Genomic DNA, 20,393 nt, shown 5'->3' with positions numbered 1-20,393 from the left:
TATTGCAAAAGCATTTAAAAAGGGAGCAAATGAAACTCACGATACTGTATTTCGTAGTAAAAATACATATGACGGCATTAAACAAATGCAAGGTTGGCCTCGGATTCACGAACCTATATTAATTATATATTTATATGTTGGTCAATATATGTCTAACAATTTAGGTCAAGTCATAGTGTATCACAATCCTAATGCTCGAGCTTATCATGCAAAAGTCAACTTGACTCAAAATGATTTCCAAAATCTATACGTGTTTATTATATAACCTAAATATAGTCGTTTTATTTATTTAAATATATTTATCAAATTTTATTAAAGTAAATAATAAAAGTCATTTATTAATAAAATTTTATATTAAAATATATGTATGATAAAAATATACTTTTATATATCTTAAGTAATAAAATTTATAAAGTTCACTTAATATCATAAAAATATAGTGGTATGTATTATTAATGTAATTATGTTACGCGTGGTAAAAATATCTTTGTATTACATATTTATTTGATAAAATAATATTGATAATAATAACAACAGTTGTATTATTTTGTAATAATAATAATAATTATTATTATTATTCTACTAATAATAATAATGACAATATTTATACTTACTAATGATGATATTAATTATAATAAATGATTATTCTAATCATGATAATTTTAATAATAACGATATTTTTTTATTATTAACTGTAATAATAATAATATTTTATAAAAATAATAATTTTATTCAAAATGATAATTTTTAATAATAATAATACAAAAATGATAATAATAATAATGATATTTTATAATAACAATGATATTTCTATTAAAATGATAATTTTAATAAAAATGATAGTTTTAATATTAATGATACTTTTAATAATAATAATAATAATAACGATAAAAAAAATAATAAAATGATAGTTTTGATAAAAATATTAATTATTTTAGTAATAATAATAATAATAATAATAATAATAATAATAATAATAATAATAATAATAATAATAGTAATATTGATAATATTAATAATAACCTTAATGATAATAACGATAGTAATAACAATAACAATTTTTAATGATAATACATATATTAATAACGATAATGATAATAATAATAATAATATTAATTATTAGATAATAATAATAATAATGACGATAATAATGACGATAACGGTAACGATAACGATGATCGTAATAATAATAATAATAATATTAGAGTTAACAATAATTCAGTTGACCATATTTTTAAATCCGTTCATCGAAAGCACACGACTTCTAAATGAAAAGTTAATAATTTTTCGACAGCTTTCCAACGACATGCATAACATAAACCTTACATCAGTATTATATGTATTAAATTCGTGATTCACCATATACTAGTTAACGACGAAATAAAACATACAAGCATGCATAATCATATATACTCGAGTACTAGTCAGGGATACATTATTAATATCTAAAAGATAGGATATGAATGCTCACGTATCAATATTGTGATTCAATATTGCAGGAAAGTACATAGACACGACGGAGATGATAAACACTAGTTTTACTCACGAGCTATACCCCTGAACAATACCCATCACCTCCTTAGCTATAACCCATAATTTCCTTAGCTCTATCCCACTCAAAAACTTGTTTTGAAATTGCTCGTTCATAATATCGTCGTAGTATTTTAGGTATAATAATATTACTACTAATAATAATAATACGATTAATAATAATAATATTAATCTTAATAATAATAATAATATTAATAATTATCATAAATATAATATCTATATAGAGAGATTTGAGAGACTGAAGAATAAGATGAAATGAATTCGAATGAAAACGTCGAGCTTTATAGACCTGGCCTATCCATCACTGCCATGCGATCGCATTGCTGTACAGGGCAAACTCCATGCGATCGCATGGACACCCTGTCCAGTACTCGACCATTTTAACTTTTACTTGCCGACGGTTTTTATTATAATTTATATATAATATATTTAATTTATATAATTATTTATATATTATATAATATTTACGTGCATAGTTAGTTCATAATTTTTGTTCCGACGACTCGTACGTTGTCACTCGACTTATGTCCCGGTTTCGGTTTCTCAAAAGTATTTTCGTACGCTAAGAAAACTAGTACTTTACCTTTCGCGACTAGTACCTTTATTAATAATTAAACTTAATTCGCCAATAACTAAATCACTCGAAGTGTAACTTAATCATTTAAGTGTTTTGGTCATTTGCTTCTATAAATCGTCTTCTCGATATTTATTAAAATATATCAAATAATATTATTTAGGATCTTTATTATAAGAAAGATAAATATAATCAAATAGTTATATAATTAAATAAATATTATATTTTGTCACATATATAATATATATATATATTATCGTTTAGAAATATGTATAACAAATATGTATATACTTGAAATGATATAATCCATAGTTTTTCAAGACTAATTATATTTAGAGTTTATAAAGAAAATATAAATTCTAAATCTTTTAAATAATAGAAAATATTATATTAAATAACGTTTATACTTTAAAACTATAGCTAGCGTTATTTTAACTTCTCAAACGTTCTAATTATCTTACTTACTATCAATCGAACAATTGAATGCTACCATCGTTTACTAACTAATTTGAACTATAATATATATAAACACATTTCAAATACACGTTGCAAGTTATTCATATATTTAATTGAATCACAGATCGTTATCATTTATAATTCGTCAAAAGGTTTCTCGAAAGATTCTAAATTTTAAGATGACGTTAAAACCTTTATTCATATTAAAATGACTCGGTAATAATTTGTCAAAAGTGGTTCCAGATATTTATAAAGTTATATTCCTTTTTAAAGAAGACGTGACACTCAAACCATTGTATATAATTTTTAAAATTTATAACAGTAAAAGATAATGATAATAACTTTAATAATTTACTCCTTGACATGTTGTAAAAAGTACAAATCTTTCGAAATATATCGTAGTATGCTTTATATCTTTGAAACCATAATTATATGTACTTTATAGCATAAAACTTTAATTAGAGTTTATATACATATTACATTATAAAACGTTTTAATAATAGAATTCTTTTAGGCTGAAAACGTTTTCGTACATTTGAAAAGTAATCAAATAACTATTATAAAATTTATTCTTCTAAAACTAATTATATTCAGATCACATAATCTATTACTAGAACTTATGTTTATTATAAATCCGTATAAGTTTGTATTAATTTGGTTAATAAATCAAGTGTTACTATATCTATTAATTGTATTCGAAACCACCTACATATAAGCTCAATATACTTTGTCTATATATATATATATATATATATATATATATATATATATATATATATATATATATATATATATATATATATATATATATATTGTGTGTGTGTATGTGTGTGTGTGTGTGTATGTATATATATATATATATATATATATATACACGTTTCACATAACACGTTTTATTACGTAAATGTTTATCTATAACGAATAAGTATAACGTCATACGTTTAATATTTTGCTAACGTTTACAAGTCATAAAATAGATTTCCTAATATATTTACATGTCAATCAGACCGTTTAATGTTTTGTTAATATTTCTCAATTTAATAATCACACATATGTAAATATTCATACATGTCTATTTACACATAATTGTTCGTGAATCGTCAAGAGCAGACGAAGGGTAATTGAATACATAAACATATTTCAAAGTTTTTGAGATTTTAACATTACAGACTTTGCTTATCGTGTCGGAACATATAAAGATCAACTTTAAATTTGGTTGGAAATTTCCGGGTTGTCACAGCTTGAGGGATTCTTAGTTAATTAAGGAACTGTTTGTTTAGACACATAAAGGATTGGACCGTTAGGATAACCGAACGTGTTCATGGAAGTCAGCTTGACTTGGCCATGGTGTTCTTCATGGTTGAACTCTTTTTAAGGGCCTAACTATCTTTCAAACCCAATCATTAACGAAAGCATTGAAACACATCACGTCTCTCGGATATGGTAAACCATATATTCTATTATACTTAAGAAAGTTTAGACCATTGTGGAATGTCAATACGTCACCCAACTGAATCACTCAATTGGATGAGCCGTCTGAACGTGTATGCCTGTAGTCAGACTGCACGGGCGTCGGGGGTAAGGGACGTTGCTGTCTATTCAGAATCTTCAAGCCTAACGCAGTACCCAGTGACATGTCTTATGACAGGGGCGTTTAGGACCAGTGTAATGAATACAAGGTCTCTGCCTGTTCATGAGCCAACATTCCATAATCTCGGCAGAATAACTGATGAAGTCATAGTATGCACTCACTTTAACCTTATCTGAATTACAAATTTTATCGCATTTACTTTATATATCTTATAAATTAGTAAATCCCAAAATTAAGTAACCACTACTCCTTCCTAACTATCTTAGGCTTAAATATAGGTTCGATTCTACTTATATCTCAAAAATACGACTCTAGGTCATACTTCCCTTACTCAGACTAAGGAGTAGTACGATTTAGGTCCCGCTAAATATAAATTTAAAACAGTACCTCCCCCTTGGGTGGCTGATCCTGGCGTGTTGCGGCCCGACGACACCGCACGAATAAAACCGTCTGTTTCGGCCATATCAACCCCAAACATGAACAAGAATCATAAACAACGAAATTCGGAGTTAGAACTTACCAACACTACCACAACGTAGCCGTGAACGAGGTGAACAACTTTAACTCTTGAGACCCGACCCGAATCACTCTTCTTCTTCCCCAAATCCCCAATTCTCTCTCTAGAACCCCCTCTCTCTATAGGGTTTGATGTGTGTGAGGGTGAAGAAAAGAGGAATAAATGAAGTTGGGATAAGGTTTGGATCAGTTTTGTGGTTATAAAACTGTCCATACGCGAAAAGACTAAATTGCCCTTCATTTAACCCTTTTAAAAAAATGCTGAAAAATCATCTGCTGCAGTTATAGCCCGCGGCGCAGCTTAAAACTAGAAAATGACCCCGACACTTTTCAATACCCAGACCTTCAACTCATGTTTTAGCCCGCTGCACGGCTTAGTGCTGTATCTGATTCTGATTCTAAAGTGCAGGGACTGAAATTGTCTGACTCTGATTCTGATGTAAATTCTAAAAATGCATAAGTATAAGTAGACTTTTAGTGGCAGTTTCTGATACACACATTTACCGACACTTTCATGAACATTTTCTGATGTACAAAATTCATGATCTTACATTATTGAAAGTATTGGTTAAATGTATTTGTAATGAACTACGTTTTGGTTCTGTAAGAGGTGTTAAATTGGGTACTTTGAAAACGAGTCACAAAGTGTTAATTGGGTAAAAATTACTCCTTCAGGGTTTGATCCCGGAATGGGATTGGAAGATCCCGGAATGGGATCGAGGGTGATTTTCATGAATTTTGATTAGAACAGGATCCTATAGTAGGACAGTTGAGATCTCATAGTGGGATCTAAAAAAAGAAAAAAAAAATATCGTTTTTAGAGTAAACTAGCTTAAAGCCTGCGAATTCGCGGAACTTTTTTATGGGTTCAATCGAGAATAAATTTGATAAAGTTAAAAGATACTCATAGTATATATTATTTGAAGGGTTGGTAAAAAGTTATTATTGATAACGATAAGCTGTATGATTTAATTACAATGACAACACTCTTCATTATTAATGATTTAGTGACTCGTGAGTTAATGGGTTTGACAAAGAAATATATATATATACGGAATGAATAAAAGTGTCTTCATTTATATTCAAAGATATTACTAATATTTATTTTTTGCTTAAAGGTGTTAGTATTTACTATTTTTATAGTATTAAAAAGTTATTATTATAGTATTATCATAGTATTAATCAATTTAACTATTCAAACATATATCAAAGGTTGAAAAAAATATAAACTTGTAAAAGTTCAGTGAACATGTGAGGTCGGATAAAACTCAGATTGACCCCCTAAGATCAGTTTGATACCACCCATGTTCCAAGCATGTTGGTTCTGACAGATTTTTCTTCAAACCAACTCCTACGGATTATAAACATTTTTTTATGTCAAGCTATAATTAATCTTAATAAAACCTTAGGCTTTAAGCCAAATACAAATAAGTGGCTTCAAGCCACATAGAGATACACACCGAAATGGTTCACCAGAGGCGTACCGTTACACAATACATCTAAATTCTCCACTATAAAATTCATTGCATCTAATGCTATTACATTGACTCGAAGAAAATCTTCAGGATAATTTCACAACACCCATTGGATTTAATTTACAATCTTCCAGACATAAATTATTCCACCTGCTTCGGTTAGATAATCTTTTAGATGTGAAATTACCTTTTGTGCTCATAAGAATGTTTTCCTTTAAAATCGATTTTCGCGAGTCTGAAAGATGCCATATTTTCCATAATAACACGTATCTAGTCGCCAAGCCCATCTTGTTGACTTTTGACTTTCTCTGATTCCATTTGATAACTTATCGCATTCATTACACCATTTGGTATTGAGCCCGGACAATTCCACCAACATATATACATTCTCCAAAGTGGCATTTAAAATCTGCACCATGTAAAAATGTGATCCAAGCTTTATGTATCGTTTATGCAGAAGGGGCATAAGATTGACTCTAAAGTGATTCCACGCTATGCGCAATTTAAATATGTCCATAAACCAAACACACCAAACCTTAAACTCTAAACTCTAAACCGTTCGTGTTAAAAACTCGATCTAAATCCTAAATCTAAACCCTTAACCCTAAATTTCTAAACCCTAATATCTAAAACCTCAACATACGCTCGAAAAACACGATAATTGTTATATATTAATTCTTCGAGCGTTTTTCCGCCAAAATAAAAACATTTATCACAGAGTGTTTTTATTAAATGTTCATATTTTCATCCAATCTATAATGTTCGTGAACAATGTTTTTTCAAAAAAAACGGAAAAAAAAATTGCTTCCCCCCGCTTCCCCCCGATTGGTTACTTCCCTCTTGATCCTACCAATATATATATATATATATATATATATATATATATATATATATATATATACCTGATGGAAGCAATATGAATAATAGCAAAACAACCTAAGTCAGGTTAACTCACCATGCAAGCTAAATAGAAAGATCTTTTCTGTATACTCATTATTCGAGCTGAATCAAATGAAACTTATTGTAATTCATATAAGCAAGCTGGGGTAGTTACATTAGTACCCAGTTTTTGGATTTGTTTTCATATCCCTTGAATGGTTGTACAATTTACCAACATTCACATTTTAATATGCATTAAAGACCATAATAATGTGACCCTTGTGACCATACCATGTGTGTTTTCATTAAGTAAAAGACCCATAAATGAAGATATTGAGTTCGAATCGTAACAAAAACTAACCTGATTTGAAAAACGTGTAACACATGTGCTCTAGCCGAATGCCCAACAAAAAAAATCAAATGATCTTAATCCCATCGAGACTAAAACACAACCATCGGTTTGGTCCTTATAGAATGGCACAGAGGTTGCAATACCGGCACAGTTGATACATATATCCAAACCCCCGTAAATCTCCACATGTTTTTCGAATGCAGTAGCCACTTCTACTGTTTGATTGAACAAATTCAAACAAAATTTAATGAACAACTACTGATAAAACATATGTTCAATTATCTCATTATATATATTAAAAAACTCACCTTTTTTACTTGGATAACATTTTACAAAGATAGCATATGGAACTATTAACCCAGATTCAGACTTGATATTGTCTTTTTGTAAAAGTGATGAAACTTCCTTTCGGATCTCTTCAGAAAAATTGACAGCCGAATTTCAAATTCAAAATTCAAAATGGATAAGAGACAAAAATAACACAAAAAACCTCTCTTTGTAACATTCAGATAAATTTTTCTGTAAAATTTGTAAAATGAAATTGGTGGGAACTTTGGATTCTTTGCACGCCATTAAAGCTCCCCCAAGTAAAATATGTACAACAATCCAGTAAAAATTAAAATCAAACAGAAATAGGAGAAAAGTAAGATCTCACCATATGTCCAAACCAAATCCTACTGCCCATCAGTTAAAAATAATAATAATACTTCGTATATGGTAATCGAAAGCTTACATGAAAACAATGAAAAATAGATTTTAAACCCTAGTCGATCTTCACAGCCTTTGTTCACCACCAGAAACCAATCATCATAGCCTTCGTTACATGTGTATGAAGAGATGATGATGAAGACGGCGTACAAAACCCTTTAAAATGTTACACCTGCAATTACTCAAAGATATATACGATAATATCATTAATTTTGGATGTTTTTCAATAATCAATAATTTTATTGATTGTTAGGATATCTATAAACCCTAAAGAGTTCAAAAGAGAAGATATCGTGAACAGATAATTTTGGTAAAAAATTAGATAATGATAAAAAAAAAGAATGAGGATGATAATTTTGGGGAAAGGTGGGAACTTTGGATCAACACGTGGGTTGGATAAGGGTAATTTGGTAATTAAATATACTATGTCCAGGTCATAATGAAATTTAAGAAAAATGTTGTGGTTAACCATCTATTTTTATTTTTATTTTTGTTATTATAAATATAAAGAGAAAGAGATGGTTCGTGGTCGTTTCAAGTTATAGTGGGAAGAGTATTTTTTTTAAATAATAACACGTGACAAGTATAATACGGAGTAAGTATATAATTCCTATCTTCACCCACGACATCTACTCCCCCGATTGGCACACACAAAACCAGCTTCACCTAGGGTTTGTATTTTCATCCTCAATCCATCATCTATTTCCGGTAACTTCATTTTATATATACTTATATTTAGTAATATTTAATCTCTTTAGTAAAGCTTAATCGCTCATAAGTTATGAGCAGAAACAATTACTGTATTAATTTCTCAATTTGTGGCAATCTTCACTAGTTTAGAACTTTAGATCGCATATTAAACCAATTACTCTTATGTTTTTAGTTAGTGATTACTTTGAAGTATGTTAGTTAATACATATGCGTTTTGTTGTATCATCCGATTAGATAGTAAATTAATATCTTTTAGATTTTCTATGCTCTGTAATTTATTTATATCACTGAGTTATTTAGATTCGCTAAAATTGAATGGAATAGATTATAGATTATACAGTTAAAAGGAAATATAGTTACAAAGTGTTTCTAGTAGGTTTGAAATTTTAATTAGTGTTATAAGTTCAATTTAATTGTATATATCATATGTATATCATATTAACTATAGATAGATGCTAATATACAACTTATTGCATATTGTTACTGTTTGTAGCATACTTCCAAGCTGTGTACTTTTCGAGTGTATTAAACTCACAGTTCTCAGTTATTTTTACTGTATGTAAATGACCTTTTATAACCTATTGTGGTTAGTTTGATGTGGCAGGTCACTTCAGTGAATAAAAAAAACATTGCTGTTTCGATTATGCTACATATAATAACAATACAAGATAAGTTGGATCATGCACCAAGCTTTATTAAGTATAATACACAGTGACTTATCTTATATAGCATGATGTTACTGTCTAGCAGTTTTATGATTTAATAATATCCCTATTGAAGTGTTCCAACATTTCGAAGCGTTAAAGTCAACAAAATCTCAATTTTGAATTGTGCATTTATTCCGAGTGCATAGATGCTGAATCTATGCATCATGTAGATTTAACTTAGGTGAAAATTTGCATCCATGTGTCAAATTTAAATTAAACTGAGTGTTTGTACTGTTCTTGCTTACAGGATCCTTATCCTATAGACATATGTACAAGTATGTGCTATGATCTTTTATAACTTTTATGTAGGTGAATCAGAAGGAGTTGATGATTTGAAGATTGAGGAGTCTGTTTTTATATTTAAAATTGGTTGAAAAGAGACGTGCTGAGCGTTAGGAGTGTGATTGATAAGGGAGATTATTATATTTGGCATATATTATATTATTAATTTTTAAACCATATGGAGGGTGATAATAGGCTTGACCTCAGTTTATCACTACCTTGTGGTGGGCCATCTAGTGATGTAAAATGTAAGACCAGCGGCGGTTCGGAGGTGAGGGTGGAGGAAGCTGATAGGGGCAGCAAATTGATCAATGACTTTAAGAACTTTCTAGATGGTTCTAATCATAAGGAAGAAACGATTGTGGGATCTCAGAGGAGTAGTCAGTCGAAACCAGACGAGAATATTTTTTACGATCTTTCTAGTGGACCCGCTAATGTTGATAATGCTGGCTTATGGACTAATAAGGAGGGAGTTAGCAAGCGTAAAAATGTGTTTGACGAAATGAACAATCAGAAACGACATGATAGAGACGTTTATCTTGCTGGTTTACATGTCAAGGCAACAAGGACACCACACGTTTCCATTACCACTGATGAAGGTTCAACGGCCGAAAACGAGGATGTGGCAGATTCTGAAGCCGAGGGGTCGACCTCAAAGCTTGCTCACCACCGTGATGATCCACCGAAAAGTGTTACCGCGAGTGTTGGTTTATCTGAAGGCTGTAATGAAGTTAGAGTTTCAGAACCGAGTGGTCTTGACTTGCAAGGTCACGGGAAATTTACTATTTCGTCTGGCAAAGAATATAACGTTGGGCATGTGTCACACGGTGTCCTGTTTTCGGGACAACCAGCAAATATCTTGAATATGCCTTACTCTTTGTCAGTCAATGAGTCAAACTCTATCCCTGTCACTCAAAACAATCAAGTCATGGCTTCTGGAAGTAACAATAGGTCGAGAAACTAGCAGCCTGTGATTCCTGCAAACGTGCCGTTGATGTTTGCTTACTCTTCTGCCCAGTTGCGGGCCGTAGAGGCAGGTAAATCTTAGGGTCTTGTTATTAAAACACGTAACGTTTGGCTTGATGGGATGACAGAAGGAATTTGTCAATTAAAAAACTCTGCATTTATCTAAATGATGAAATGAACGTTAATACTTGTCTTATTCCTTCTTAACTTTGTTTTAATGTTTTTTCTGCTACTTTTTCCAAATTATTGTAGCTGCGACTCCAGCAAATGTGCGCAACTCATATGAGCGAGCAAAGGGCGACAGTATACACGCGAAAGAAGTGTCATCTACAGATACAGAAGGGGGCTCGAAGGGTACAAATGGAATTGACCATTCAAAAGAAGAAGCCTTTACTCCCGAATATCCAGCTATAAAGCCTGGTATAGCTGCAGAACTAAAATTTGGTGGAAGTGGATCGTCTCCAAATTTACCATGGGTTTCCACAACGGGTCCTGGGCCTAATGGGAAAACTATATCAGGCGTTACTTATAAATACACCGGGACCCAAATTCAGATTGTTTGTGCTTGCCATGGGTCCCACATGTCACCTGAGGAATTTGTTCAGCATGCTAGCGAAAAACAACCTAATGTATATGGTGGTGGTGATAGCTCCAGTATAGCAGTGTTTCCTAATGGCAACCCTACTGCTTCTGCTCAAAATTGATTGGCATAGTAAATTGGTAAAACCAACTTTTTACTTTAATAGTCTAGTAGGCTAAAAGTGGCATATATAATGCAAAACGATTGCCTATTATTTTGTTACACTGTGTTAAATACTCGCATATCTTAACATTATCTATATGTATAGTATAGTATATCTATTTCTTTTCTTTTTCTAACAGCAGTATCGGAAATTGTATGTAACTTATTGGTATGGTAGTAGCATTTATGTATGGAATGTAATTTTTTTTACTTTGTTAACATCAGGATCTCCTTCTCGATACATCCTCAACAGTCAACAGAGCCACTACGGAGTATATCAGAAGCGAATGAGATTGCTATTTATTTATATTTATTTTGAAATTTTAAAAAGTAGAAGTTACGGAGTAGTAAATAAATTATAAATTATGAGCTTAGAAATTAGTCTGGAAATCTGAAGTACAAATTTAGTTCAGTACCTGTGATAAGGAAAAAAGGCAAAGGCATTTACATATGTAAGAGTGTAAGACCACAGATAACGCAGCGGCATTAGCCGTTTTGCCATCCACATGTCACCACAAATGCTACCACAAACGCCGGGTATGGGCGTTTGTGGCCCGGCGTTTGTCGGCCGATCATGGGGGGAGGGAGGGGCGGTTTGGGGAGGTGTCGAGCTGTGATTGGTGGATGAATTCTAGCCGTTGGAGACTAGCCGTTGGGCCGTTTAATTATCCTATAAATACATACACATTTAACCTTAATTTTCACTATTCATTTCACACTTTCCTCGTACTTTATAAATATCAATCCAATTTATATAAACATAAACATTTTAGTTTTTATCAACAAAAATTTGAGTTTTTAGCCACAAGTCTATATTTGTTATTTGATAGCACCTCGTCCGGCGAAGAGGAAGAAAACCCACCTAGAAGAACTCGGCTGCAACGAAACCCACGACGTTTTATTAATAGACAGGGTCTGTCCCGTGAATTTAGGGGCCCTGAACGAGGTGAAAGAGGGCCATGGCCCTAACAAATATTATAAACTATTTGAAAAGACTCTTTCGACTTTGCTAGAATGCTAGTGGACTTTGATTTCTTTTATTTCTGGGACCTTTGATTGCTGTTTTTGAGTCTATTGTGCTTTGTCTTCGTTGCTTCATTTGAGTCTTCCTAGTTTTCATACTTCTCAAATCTCCGATTATATCTGTATATATAAAAAATGGGCTCTACAAAATCATGGGCCATGAGCGGTCGATCACTTTGCTCCCCCTCCAGACCTCCCTTGTTAATAGAGATCGTGAACAAGCGGGTATTAATTTGTGGAACGACTATTTGGAACCTCCCACCAAACTTTCGTTCTACAAACTAGTCTTTTATTTTTTTAATTAATGTAACGCTTTTTTTTAATGTAACGTTTTTTTTTATTAATGTAACTTTTTTTATATAGTGTTATATTTTATCTTATTTAATAAATAAAAACTAATTAAAATAACCACACATAAAATAAAAAATAAAAATGCTACGTCATTGTCATCCTTTAACAAAAGTCTCCCATAACAACTCATCATTTTCCCTGTCATGGTCCAGTCACTGACTTGCCCCAAAAAGTGTACCTCATCCACTCCACATCACAATCACCATTATCCGTGGTCTAAGAATGCTAAGACCACGAGATTGTTGCAACATCAAATTATTTAGAAATAATCTAAAACCCTATATATCAATTAGAAAGAAGTCTAGGCCAGATATTTGTTGATTTTTAATTATTCGTATGTTTCATGCAAGTTAAGAGTGAAGCTTTTTGGTTGTTTGTATATCTCTTTTGACAAGGCTCTTGTTGAGGAGGTCACTGATCGAGTTAAAAAAGGTTCGGAGCCTCTGAACCTTATTCTTACGGATTGTGTGTGAGGGTGTCTTGCCTCCCGTCATTAACTATTTTAGTTGGTTCCACTTCGTCAAACATTTTAACGTATAGGATTGACAATCGAGTGGGTAAGGGGCTAAGTTGTGACACGGTTGACAGCAACTTGGACAAACCGGCTCAGTAGTTATTTCTTTTCGTTGATTTTTTTTTCTTTTGTTATGTGTTGGCATCTTGATGTGGTTTTGCTTTTTGTCATAGTTTAGTTTAGAAGATGTTAGTTTAATATGTTTTCGTTGGTTTTTGTTAGTGGATGCTATTTTGTTCTTTTTTAGTTTGATTCGGCGTAACTCGTTTGTAGATAGAGGATATGTTCATGTTTTCTAGTTTCGAACTCATCTGTTACACCGTTGCGACTTTGTTCCGTTTTTTCATGTTTCATTGAAATAACCTTTGTTGTATTGTTTTTTAGTCAAAAACTAAAAAATAAAATAAAGACATGTTTCATCATGACACCAAGCAAGGGGTGTGTTTGGGTGACGAGCTTGTTGGAGCTTATGGGAGCTTATAAGCTTTTAAGCTTATGATTTTAATAAGTTCCAAGTCATAAGCTTCGTTTGGTAGATCAAAAAAGTAGAACTTATGAAAATCATAAGCTATGGAAAAATAAGCTACTTCTAGTAGCTTATGAAAAAAAAAGTAGAGCTTATGAATTGGAAAATAAGCTCCAGCTAGTTTACCAAACACTTATGAAAAATAATAAGCTCCAGCTACCAATTTTAAGGATAAGCTCCAGCTTCCATAAGCTCCAGCTCTTAAGGATAAGCTCCAGCTTCTATAAGCTCTAGCTCTAACTACAGCTACAAGCTCCAGCTAGTTTAATCCAAACACACCTAAGTATGATTCTATAGAGCATTGACTAGCAAACAATCATACCCAAACAGTCCATAAATAAGGATACTCCCGATTAAAAGCACCGATACTCCTATAACCAAACACTCCTTAAATAACGATAAACCTTCGCCATACGTCGCACCTTTTTACAACGAATCAATCCTTTCTCCGAAGTCCCAACAAAAAACAAATTCCCTCTCATATCATAATATACATACACACAGCTGTATATTCGTGTGTTTATTTATATTATATTATATGTGTGTAATATTGTGAGATGGTACGGATATTACCGATGGCGTCAACAATTCGTCCTTCGATTTCATCCTTCGCTGCTACTACTAAGCGGTTTACTGGTAGCATATCCGTGGTTAATTCTTCTTCACGGTTCAATTCGCTTCAATTTAATTCCACTGGTATGTATATTTAGCAACTAGGGTTTTGCTGTTTTTTGATGAAATTTGAGCTGTCGAACTGTTTGTCTGTGTTTATGTGGATAGATTATAGATAGGGTTGATATATCATACATATATGTGTATATTTATATCTGGATTGATTTTGTTTAGTTAGGTAAAGTTTCTGTTTCATAGTCGATGATGAGTAGTGCTTTTGTGGTATATATGGATTAAAATTTTGTATAATTGGATTTTGTTTGTTTTACTTATAAGGTTGAGGATATTGTGTCTATGTGGATTGATAGGGCTCTTTGTGTATATTTAGTTTATTGGATAATATGTTTAATTAGGTTAGTTTCTGTTTAAATGCTGAGGATATTCAATATATTCGTGACATATTGTTCTTTGATTTGTGGTTAAGATAATGTGACGTATTCGAGTGAAGTTTTAGGTTGTTTGTGAAGGTAATGATTTGGACAATGAACAAGTTAGAATTTAAGAAAGTGTTTTTCGAATGAAAATTATCTGGATTTGGGCATTGAGAGTCTTGCTACTATTTAAAAACAACTAGAGTATGTGAAATTGCGGGCTGTAAGGCTAAAACTGAACTTGACTTAAACCCCCTAACCAGTGACGAATTCCCCATTAAAAGACCAGATATCTCAATATACTGGTCTTTATCTGAATATTTTTTGTTATGTGAAATAGACTAGGAGAACAGGGCATTACGTAATGTGGTTCCCGTGTACTTCTTTTGATCTTTATTTGTATTTGAACGTGTTTATCATGTTTTAACTCATTTACATGGTAGGATATATTAACACCTATGGGGATCATATGGTTCTAGTATGATCTCTAACTTTATGTCTTTGTATATATGTTCAGCGGGATCAGAGTCTCAACATTTTGGTCTTAAGGCTTCTAAGTTATTTAGACGAGATGGGTGCAGTAAGTCGGCCAGAACAATTGTGAACATGGCCCAAGGAAGCACTGCTACTACACCAGAAAATGCCTTAGAGTGGGTAAAAAGTGACAAGAGAAGAATGCTTCATGTTGTTTACCGTGTCGGTGACTTAGACAGAACGATAAAGTAACTTTTTAAATTATATAGTGAAAAATTTATTAATTTTCAGTTTTTAGTTTTTCATCAATATGTGAATTCTATTTAAAATATGTGTGCAGGTTCTATACAGAGTGTCTGGGGATGAAGCTGTTGCGTAAAAGAGACATACCTGAGGAGAGATACACCAATGCGTTTCTTGGATATGGCCCAGAAGACTCTCACTTCGTGATTGAACTCACATACAGTAATTTATCTTGAGCCTACTTTTTATAATCTATAAATCTGTAACTGTTGTCAATGTTACCACCGAACGCACCACTATATCTATGAAAATGCTAGTGCTTTAGTACGCGTTCTTATCCTTAGAATTCACATATTCTTCACGAACAAAGGAAAGAAGTGGTATTCATAGTTGTGGATTACCTGTTCGTTAATAGTAACATTAGTGATAGTTGTAAATTACCTATATATGGTGTTGACTTTTAGTGCCTGATGCTAAATGTTTGGCACATTGGTTGTTTTTTAGTTCATTGGTAATATATATTTATTGGCTGTTAACTTTTTTGAATTCATGCTACCAGATTATGGAGTCGACAAGTACGATATTGGAACTGCATTTGGTCATTTTGGCATTGCAGTTGATGATGTGAGTGAAATTGATACAGTTTGAGTTCTCTAGGCCCTTTCATATACTTCCCGAACTTCTTTAATGTTCAAACTCAGCATGAATCAGGCTTTCATCTTTTAATGAGTCGAGCTCGATTAGCTCGCAAGTAGTCCGACTCGTTTACAAACCTAGTTTTTCCAATTATTAATAACTGATTATTGCTACCTCTTGGTATCAGATATTCAGCTCCTGAATGCAAATCGAACACCCGTGTTACCCTTGACTTTAATACGATTATGGGGTTTTTGCAGGTTGCTAAGACTGTTGATCTCATAAAGGCTAAAGGTGGCACTGTAACCAGGGAACCTGGTCCGGTCAAAGGTGGAAAATCAGTTATTGCATTTATTGAAGATCCTGACGGTTATAAGTTTGAACTTATAGAAAGAGGTCCTACACCTGAACCACTTTGTCAAGTAATGCTTCGCGTAGGAGATCTTGATCGTTCTATTGCTTTTCATGAGAAGGTGTGAGGTTTGCTTGAACATAAGAATATTTTGGTTATCACATTCAATATGTTGTTTTTTTTTTTAATCACAATTCATGGTCTACATTTTCTTTTTGCACTTAATTTGTATTTTTTTTCTTCTTATCATGTACATATATTTTAGGCTTATGGTATGGAGCTCCTGCGCCGAAGAGATAACCCTGAATACAAGGTAAACTGACAAAAAGTGTATGTGTAATATAAGAGAAAATTAGGTTAGTGTCATCATTTGTAATCAAGCAAAATGCATGCTAGATTCTCTCCAAAGATATGTAAATTTATATCGTTTCTGAGTTTTTACTTTTTTTCCGGATAAAGATCAGTTTTAAATTTGAATAAATCTTAAACTGGTCAAATAAAGACATCTAGCAAACGTTGGAAAGTAGTCTGAGTATAGTTTCGACCTGCGTAGTAAAAGATGACTCATTTTGATCTATACTCGTTTTGACCCATTACCCAACCTGCCCATCCCGCTACCCTAGTTCTGACCGTACATTGCTCATTGATTACAGACAATATCTAGGTTCTTCGACGTATGTCAGGCTGAATTGTCTATATCTATCAAGTTGTGGACGTTCCATTTTCATTATTTTTTGTCTTCTTATAAGAGCATGTGGCAATTATTTATTAATTCCATTCCAATTCCATTCCAATGTGATTAAAAACAATTGGTTAATTATGCAGTACACCATTGCAATGATGGGTTATGGACCAGAAGACAAAAATGCTGTGCTGGAGTTGACTTACAACTACGGGGTCACAGAATACGACAAAGGAAATGCTTATGCTCAGGTCAATAAAGATATGATTTGTCCTTTTTACGTGTTATGGAATATTCAAATAATTTAGCAAATGGGTAATTATAAGTTTATGCTTAATAACAGATAGCGATAGGCACAGACGATGTTTATAAAACTGCAGAAGCGGTTAGACTTTTTGGTGGGAAGATCACTAGAGAACCCGGACCCCTACCTGGTATCAGCACCAAAATTACAGCATGTTTGGATCCTGATGGTTGGAAGACGGTAAACTCACTTACTCATTTTTTATACAAGATTTACAGCATTTATTTAATAATAATTATTTGGAATTGGAATAAGCTCAACTAGGATATAAGTAACTAAATTGTTTGGAAATAATCAATTTACTAGTGGTTGTAAGTGTTTAATACTTTTGACATCCTTAGATGCATCCAGTTTTAACATATTTATTATGCCAATATTCTACAGGTATTTGTTGATAACATTGATTTTATCAAAGAATTAGAATGATGTTCCGGAAGTTCTACACGTTCTGGCCCCAAGTTCAGCAATCGCCATAGGCTTCAAATTCAATCAAAAAGGGCTGTTAAAGGAGTCGGAACCCACCTAAGCGTAGCAAAACCCCCCCATTTTGTAGATAATTAAAAGATGGTTGTAACATGTCATAGATCGAAATCTTTGTAGAATGGCTAATAATGTATCGACCATTTTGTTTTTGGTGAAATTAGTTTGTGAGCAGCCAAAGAAAAGTGAAAATAGCATCATAGAGTTGTGGATATCACTATCAGTTGATTCAAATTACTTTTCATTATTTTTGGGGTGTAACGAGTAGGCACAAAACTATTTCATATTTACATTTTCTTATTTTTTGACACTGATTGACAAAATCTGTCAGTAGCAGTTTTGTTGCAAGGAAATTTATTCGTGATATTCTGTCACGCAATAAGGTACTCGTTTAAATAACTAAGATCACATCGTTTACAACTTTACAAGTTTACATGATGTTAAAATCATAGAGCATTGTATCGGAGCGTTGAGGCATGAGGTCACGACGCTAGAACTCTTCTAGTGGGACTTTTTCGGTGAGTTTTGGCTGGGGTGTCCATGGGCAAAAATTATGCGTGCATGGTGAATGTGTGTATGTTCATATCATCTATCTATTTATAGTTTCTATTATATTGCTAAAATGATGATTTCATTATTAGGCTAATTCCTTTATTAAGAAAAATCAAAAAGAAAAAGGAAAAAAATCTAAGCATAGTAGGTGATGTCATTAATCTAAATAATTTTAAATTAAAATTAAACCTTATTAATTGATTATTATTATTATTAAATCTTATTAATAATTATTTTAATTATTAAAATTAAATAACTTTAAATTATTTTAATTAATTATTTTGAATTGAGTACCAGAAGGTATAAAAGTTAGGCAGAAGGAAACTAATTCTACATTTATATTTTGATTTACACTTTTAAAATAAAATGACAACCAATATTATCTCTTATGATTAGATGTGGATTGTTAAATATGAATTTTAGGTGTTTGATGAAATGTTCAGCTGACGAATTTCTTAGTCGGACTATGTGGTTCCACGGGTCATAAAACTAAATAACTTTAGCATTTACGTTCACTTAATACCTATCATTAAACTGTTTCGTTTAAAGAAACCCGTGGTTCCACGGGTCATTTCACTAGTACTCATAATTCACTTACGGCTACTTTATATTGAAATTTGTGACGTTACGAACACCTTTCATCCTTAATTATAATCTTCTCAAAATTTTGTCACTTCATGGGGTTCACTTTTACATTATGATCTTAAACGAAACTCATTTACAAAACAAATGCACATTCCACTTTTATATGTAGCTATAAAAAGTTAATTACTCATATACGTTAACTTACTACGATAATTTTAATATTAAATTTTTTTGGCATAAAACTAAAAACTTGTATAAAACTTAGACGTTGTGAAAGAGCAATGCAAATACAAGAAACAAAACATTCCGTAATCACTACACACCTGAAGAGCAAACAAATGATTAACCTATCAACTAAAAAAGCAACTAATCTAAATTAGAGGCAAAACAATCCGCAACAGTCAACGGGATAGCAACTGTACAAACATAAACACCAAAACAATCCGACATAGCATAATACACAACAAAAAGACCAAAACGGCACAACATAACATATAAAACCATATACAAACCAATAAGGTCAATCGACGCCTTGGAAGCCTTCTTACCCCTCAAATCTGACTTAAAAAACTTGCTCTCAACTTATGGATAATTGACCGCATTGCCCGTCCTTAACTCAAAATCGTTAAAACGATTTGAAGATCCGTTAGCGTTATAAGAAGAACCCGCCACATACTTTTCTATGACAACATAACAATATTTTTGTGGCGGTCGTGTGGCACATTTAAAGGTATAGAAACAGCGCGATATTCCAACCACCGTTGAAGAAAATCTACTGTTTGATTTAATTTGTTTTACGTCTTTTGTTTGGTATAGTAGTAGAATTACAAAGATTGTAAACCGGAACGAGTAGCTCATTAAGCCATTATAATTATTTGGCCTTTACTAGCTCCTTATTAGGAGGGGTTTTTTTTTTTTTAATTGTAATTTGAGTTGTTATAAAAAAAACACCTAACCGTCTTTTCTTTTCTGTGATATACAAAACGATTCAACAAATAATCAGGAAATTTTACATAATCGGTCCTTGTACTTACACTATATTACACTTTGCCACCGCCACCCTGCCACTTTTTATAAAGGCAGGGCTAATTTTGTTACGGTTGAAACCCTAGAAAGCT

General features: G+C 32.2%; 2 protein-coding genes and 1 long non-coding RNA gene across 4 annotated transcripts; 2 read left to right on the top strand and 1 right to left on the bottom strand.

Annotated features, from left to right (window-relative positions):
• Positions 1 to 6,059: 6,059 nt before the first annotated feature.
• LOC139898424 (uncharacterized) lies at positions 6,060 to 8,438 on the bottom strand. Of its 2 annotated transcripts, XR_011777009.1 has the most exons (4): positions 8,128 to 8,438; positions 7,703 to 7,810; positions 7,404 to 7,609; positions 6,060 to 6,572 (listed from the first exon to the last, which is right to left on the bottom strand). It is a non-coding gene; the product is annotated as an uncharacterized lncRNA (long non-coding RNA). The 2 variants fall into 2 exon arrangements; XR_011777008.1 differs by having other exon boundaries at positions 7,703 to 8,437.
• Positions 8,439 to 8,682: 244 nt separating this feature from the next.
• Positions 8,683 to 11,713, top strand: LOC139901970 (ninja-family protein mc410-like). Its single transcript, XM_071884630.1, has 3 exons — positions 8,683 to 8,810; positions 9,405 to 10,761; positions 11,021 to 11,713. Exons 2-3 carry the CDS (start codon positions 9,981 to 9,983, stop codon positions 11,470 to 11,472), a joined length of 1,233 nt encoding a protein of 410 aa, XP_071740731.1. The 5' UTR covers positions 8,683 to 8,810; positions 9,405 to 9,980; the 3' UTR covers positions 11,473 to 11,713.
• Positions 11,714 to 14,424: 2,711 nt separating this feature from the next.
• On the top strand, positions 14,425 to 18,490 carry LOC139898422 (probable lactoylglutathione lyase, chloroplastic). The gene is made up of 9 exons (XM_071881154.1): positions 14,425 to 14,620; positions 15,485 to 15,689; positions 15,782 to 15,906; positions 16,244 to 16,308; positions 16,581 to 16,793; positions 16,938 to 16,985; positions 17,498 to 17,605; positions 17,698 to 17,838; positions 18,043 to 18,490. The coding sequence occupies exons 1-9, from the start codon at positions 14,482 to 14,484 to the stop codon at positions 18,082 to 18,084; spliced, it is 1,086 nt and encodes a 361-aa protein (XP_071737255.1). The 5' UTR covers positions 14,425 to 14,481; the 3' UTR covers positions 18,085 to 18,490.
• Positions 18,491 to 20,393: the final 1,903 nt, after the last annotated feature.

This window comes from Rutidosis leptorrhynchoides, chromosome 3 (genome assembly GCF_046630445.1).
Source record: "Rutidosis leptorrhynchoides isolate AG116_Rl617_1_P2 chromosome 3, CSIRO_AGI_Rlap_v1, whole genome shotgun sequence".
Classification (NCBI taxonomy): Eukaryota; Viridiplantae; Streptophyta; class Magnoliopsida; order Asterales; family Asteraceae; genus Rutidosis; species Rutidosis leptorrhynchoides.
This window is presented reverse-complemented; position numbering and strand designations above follow the sequence as displayed.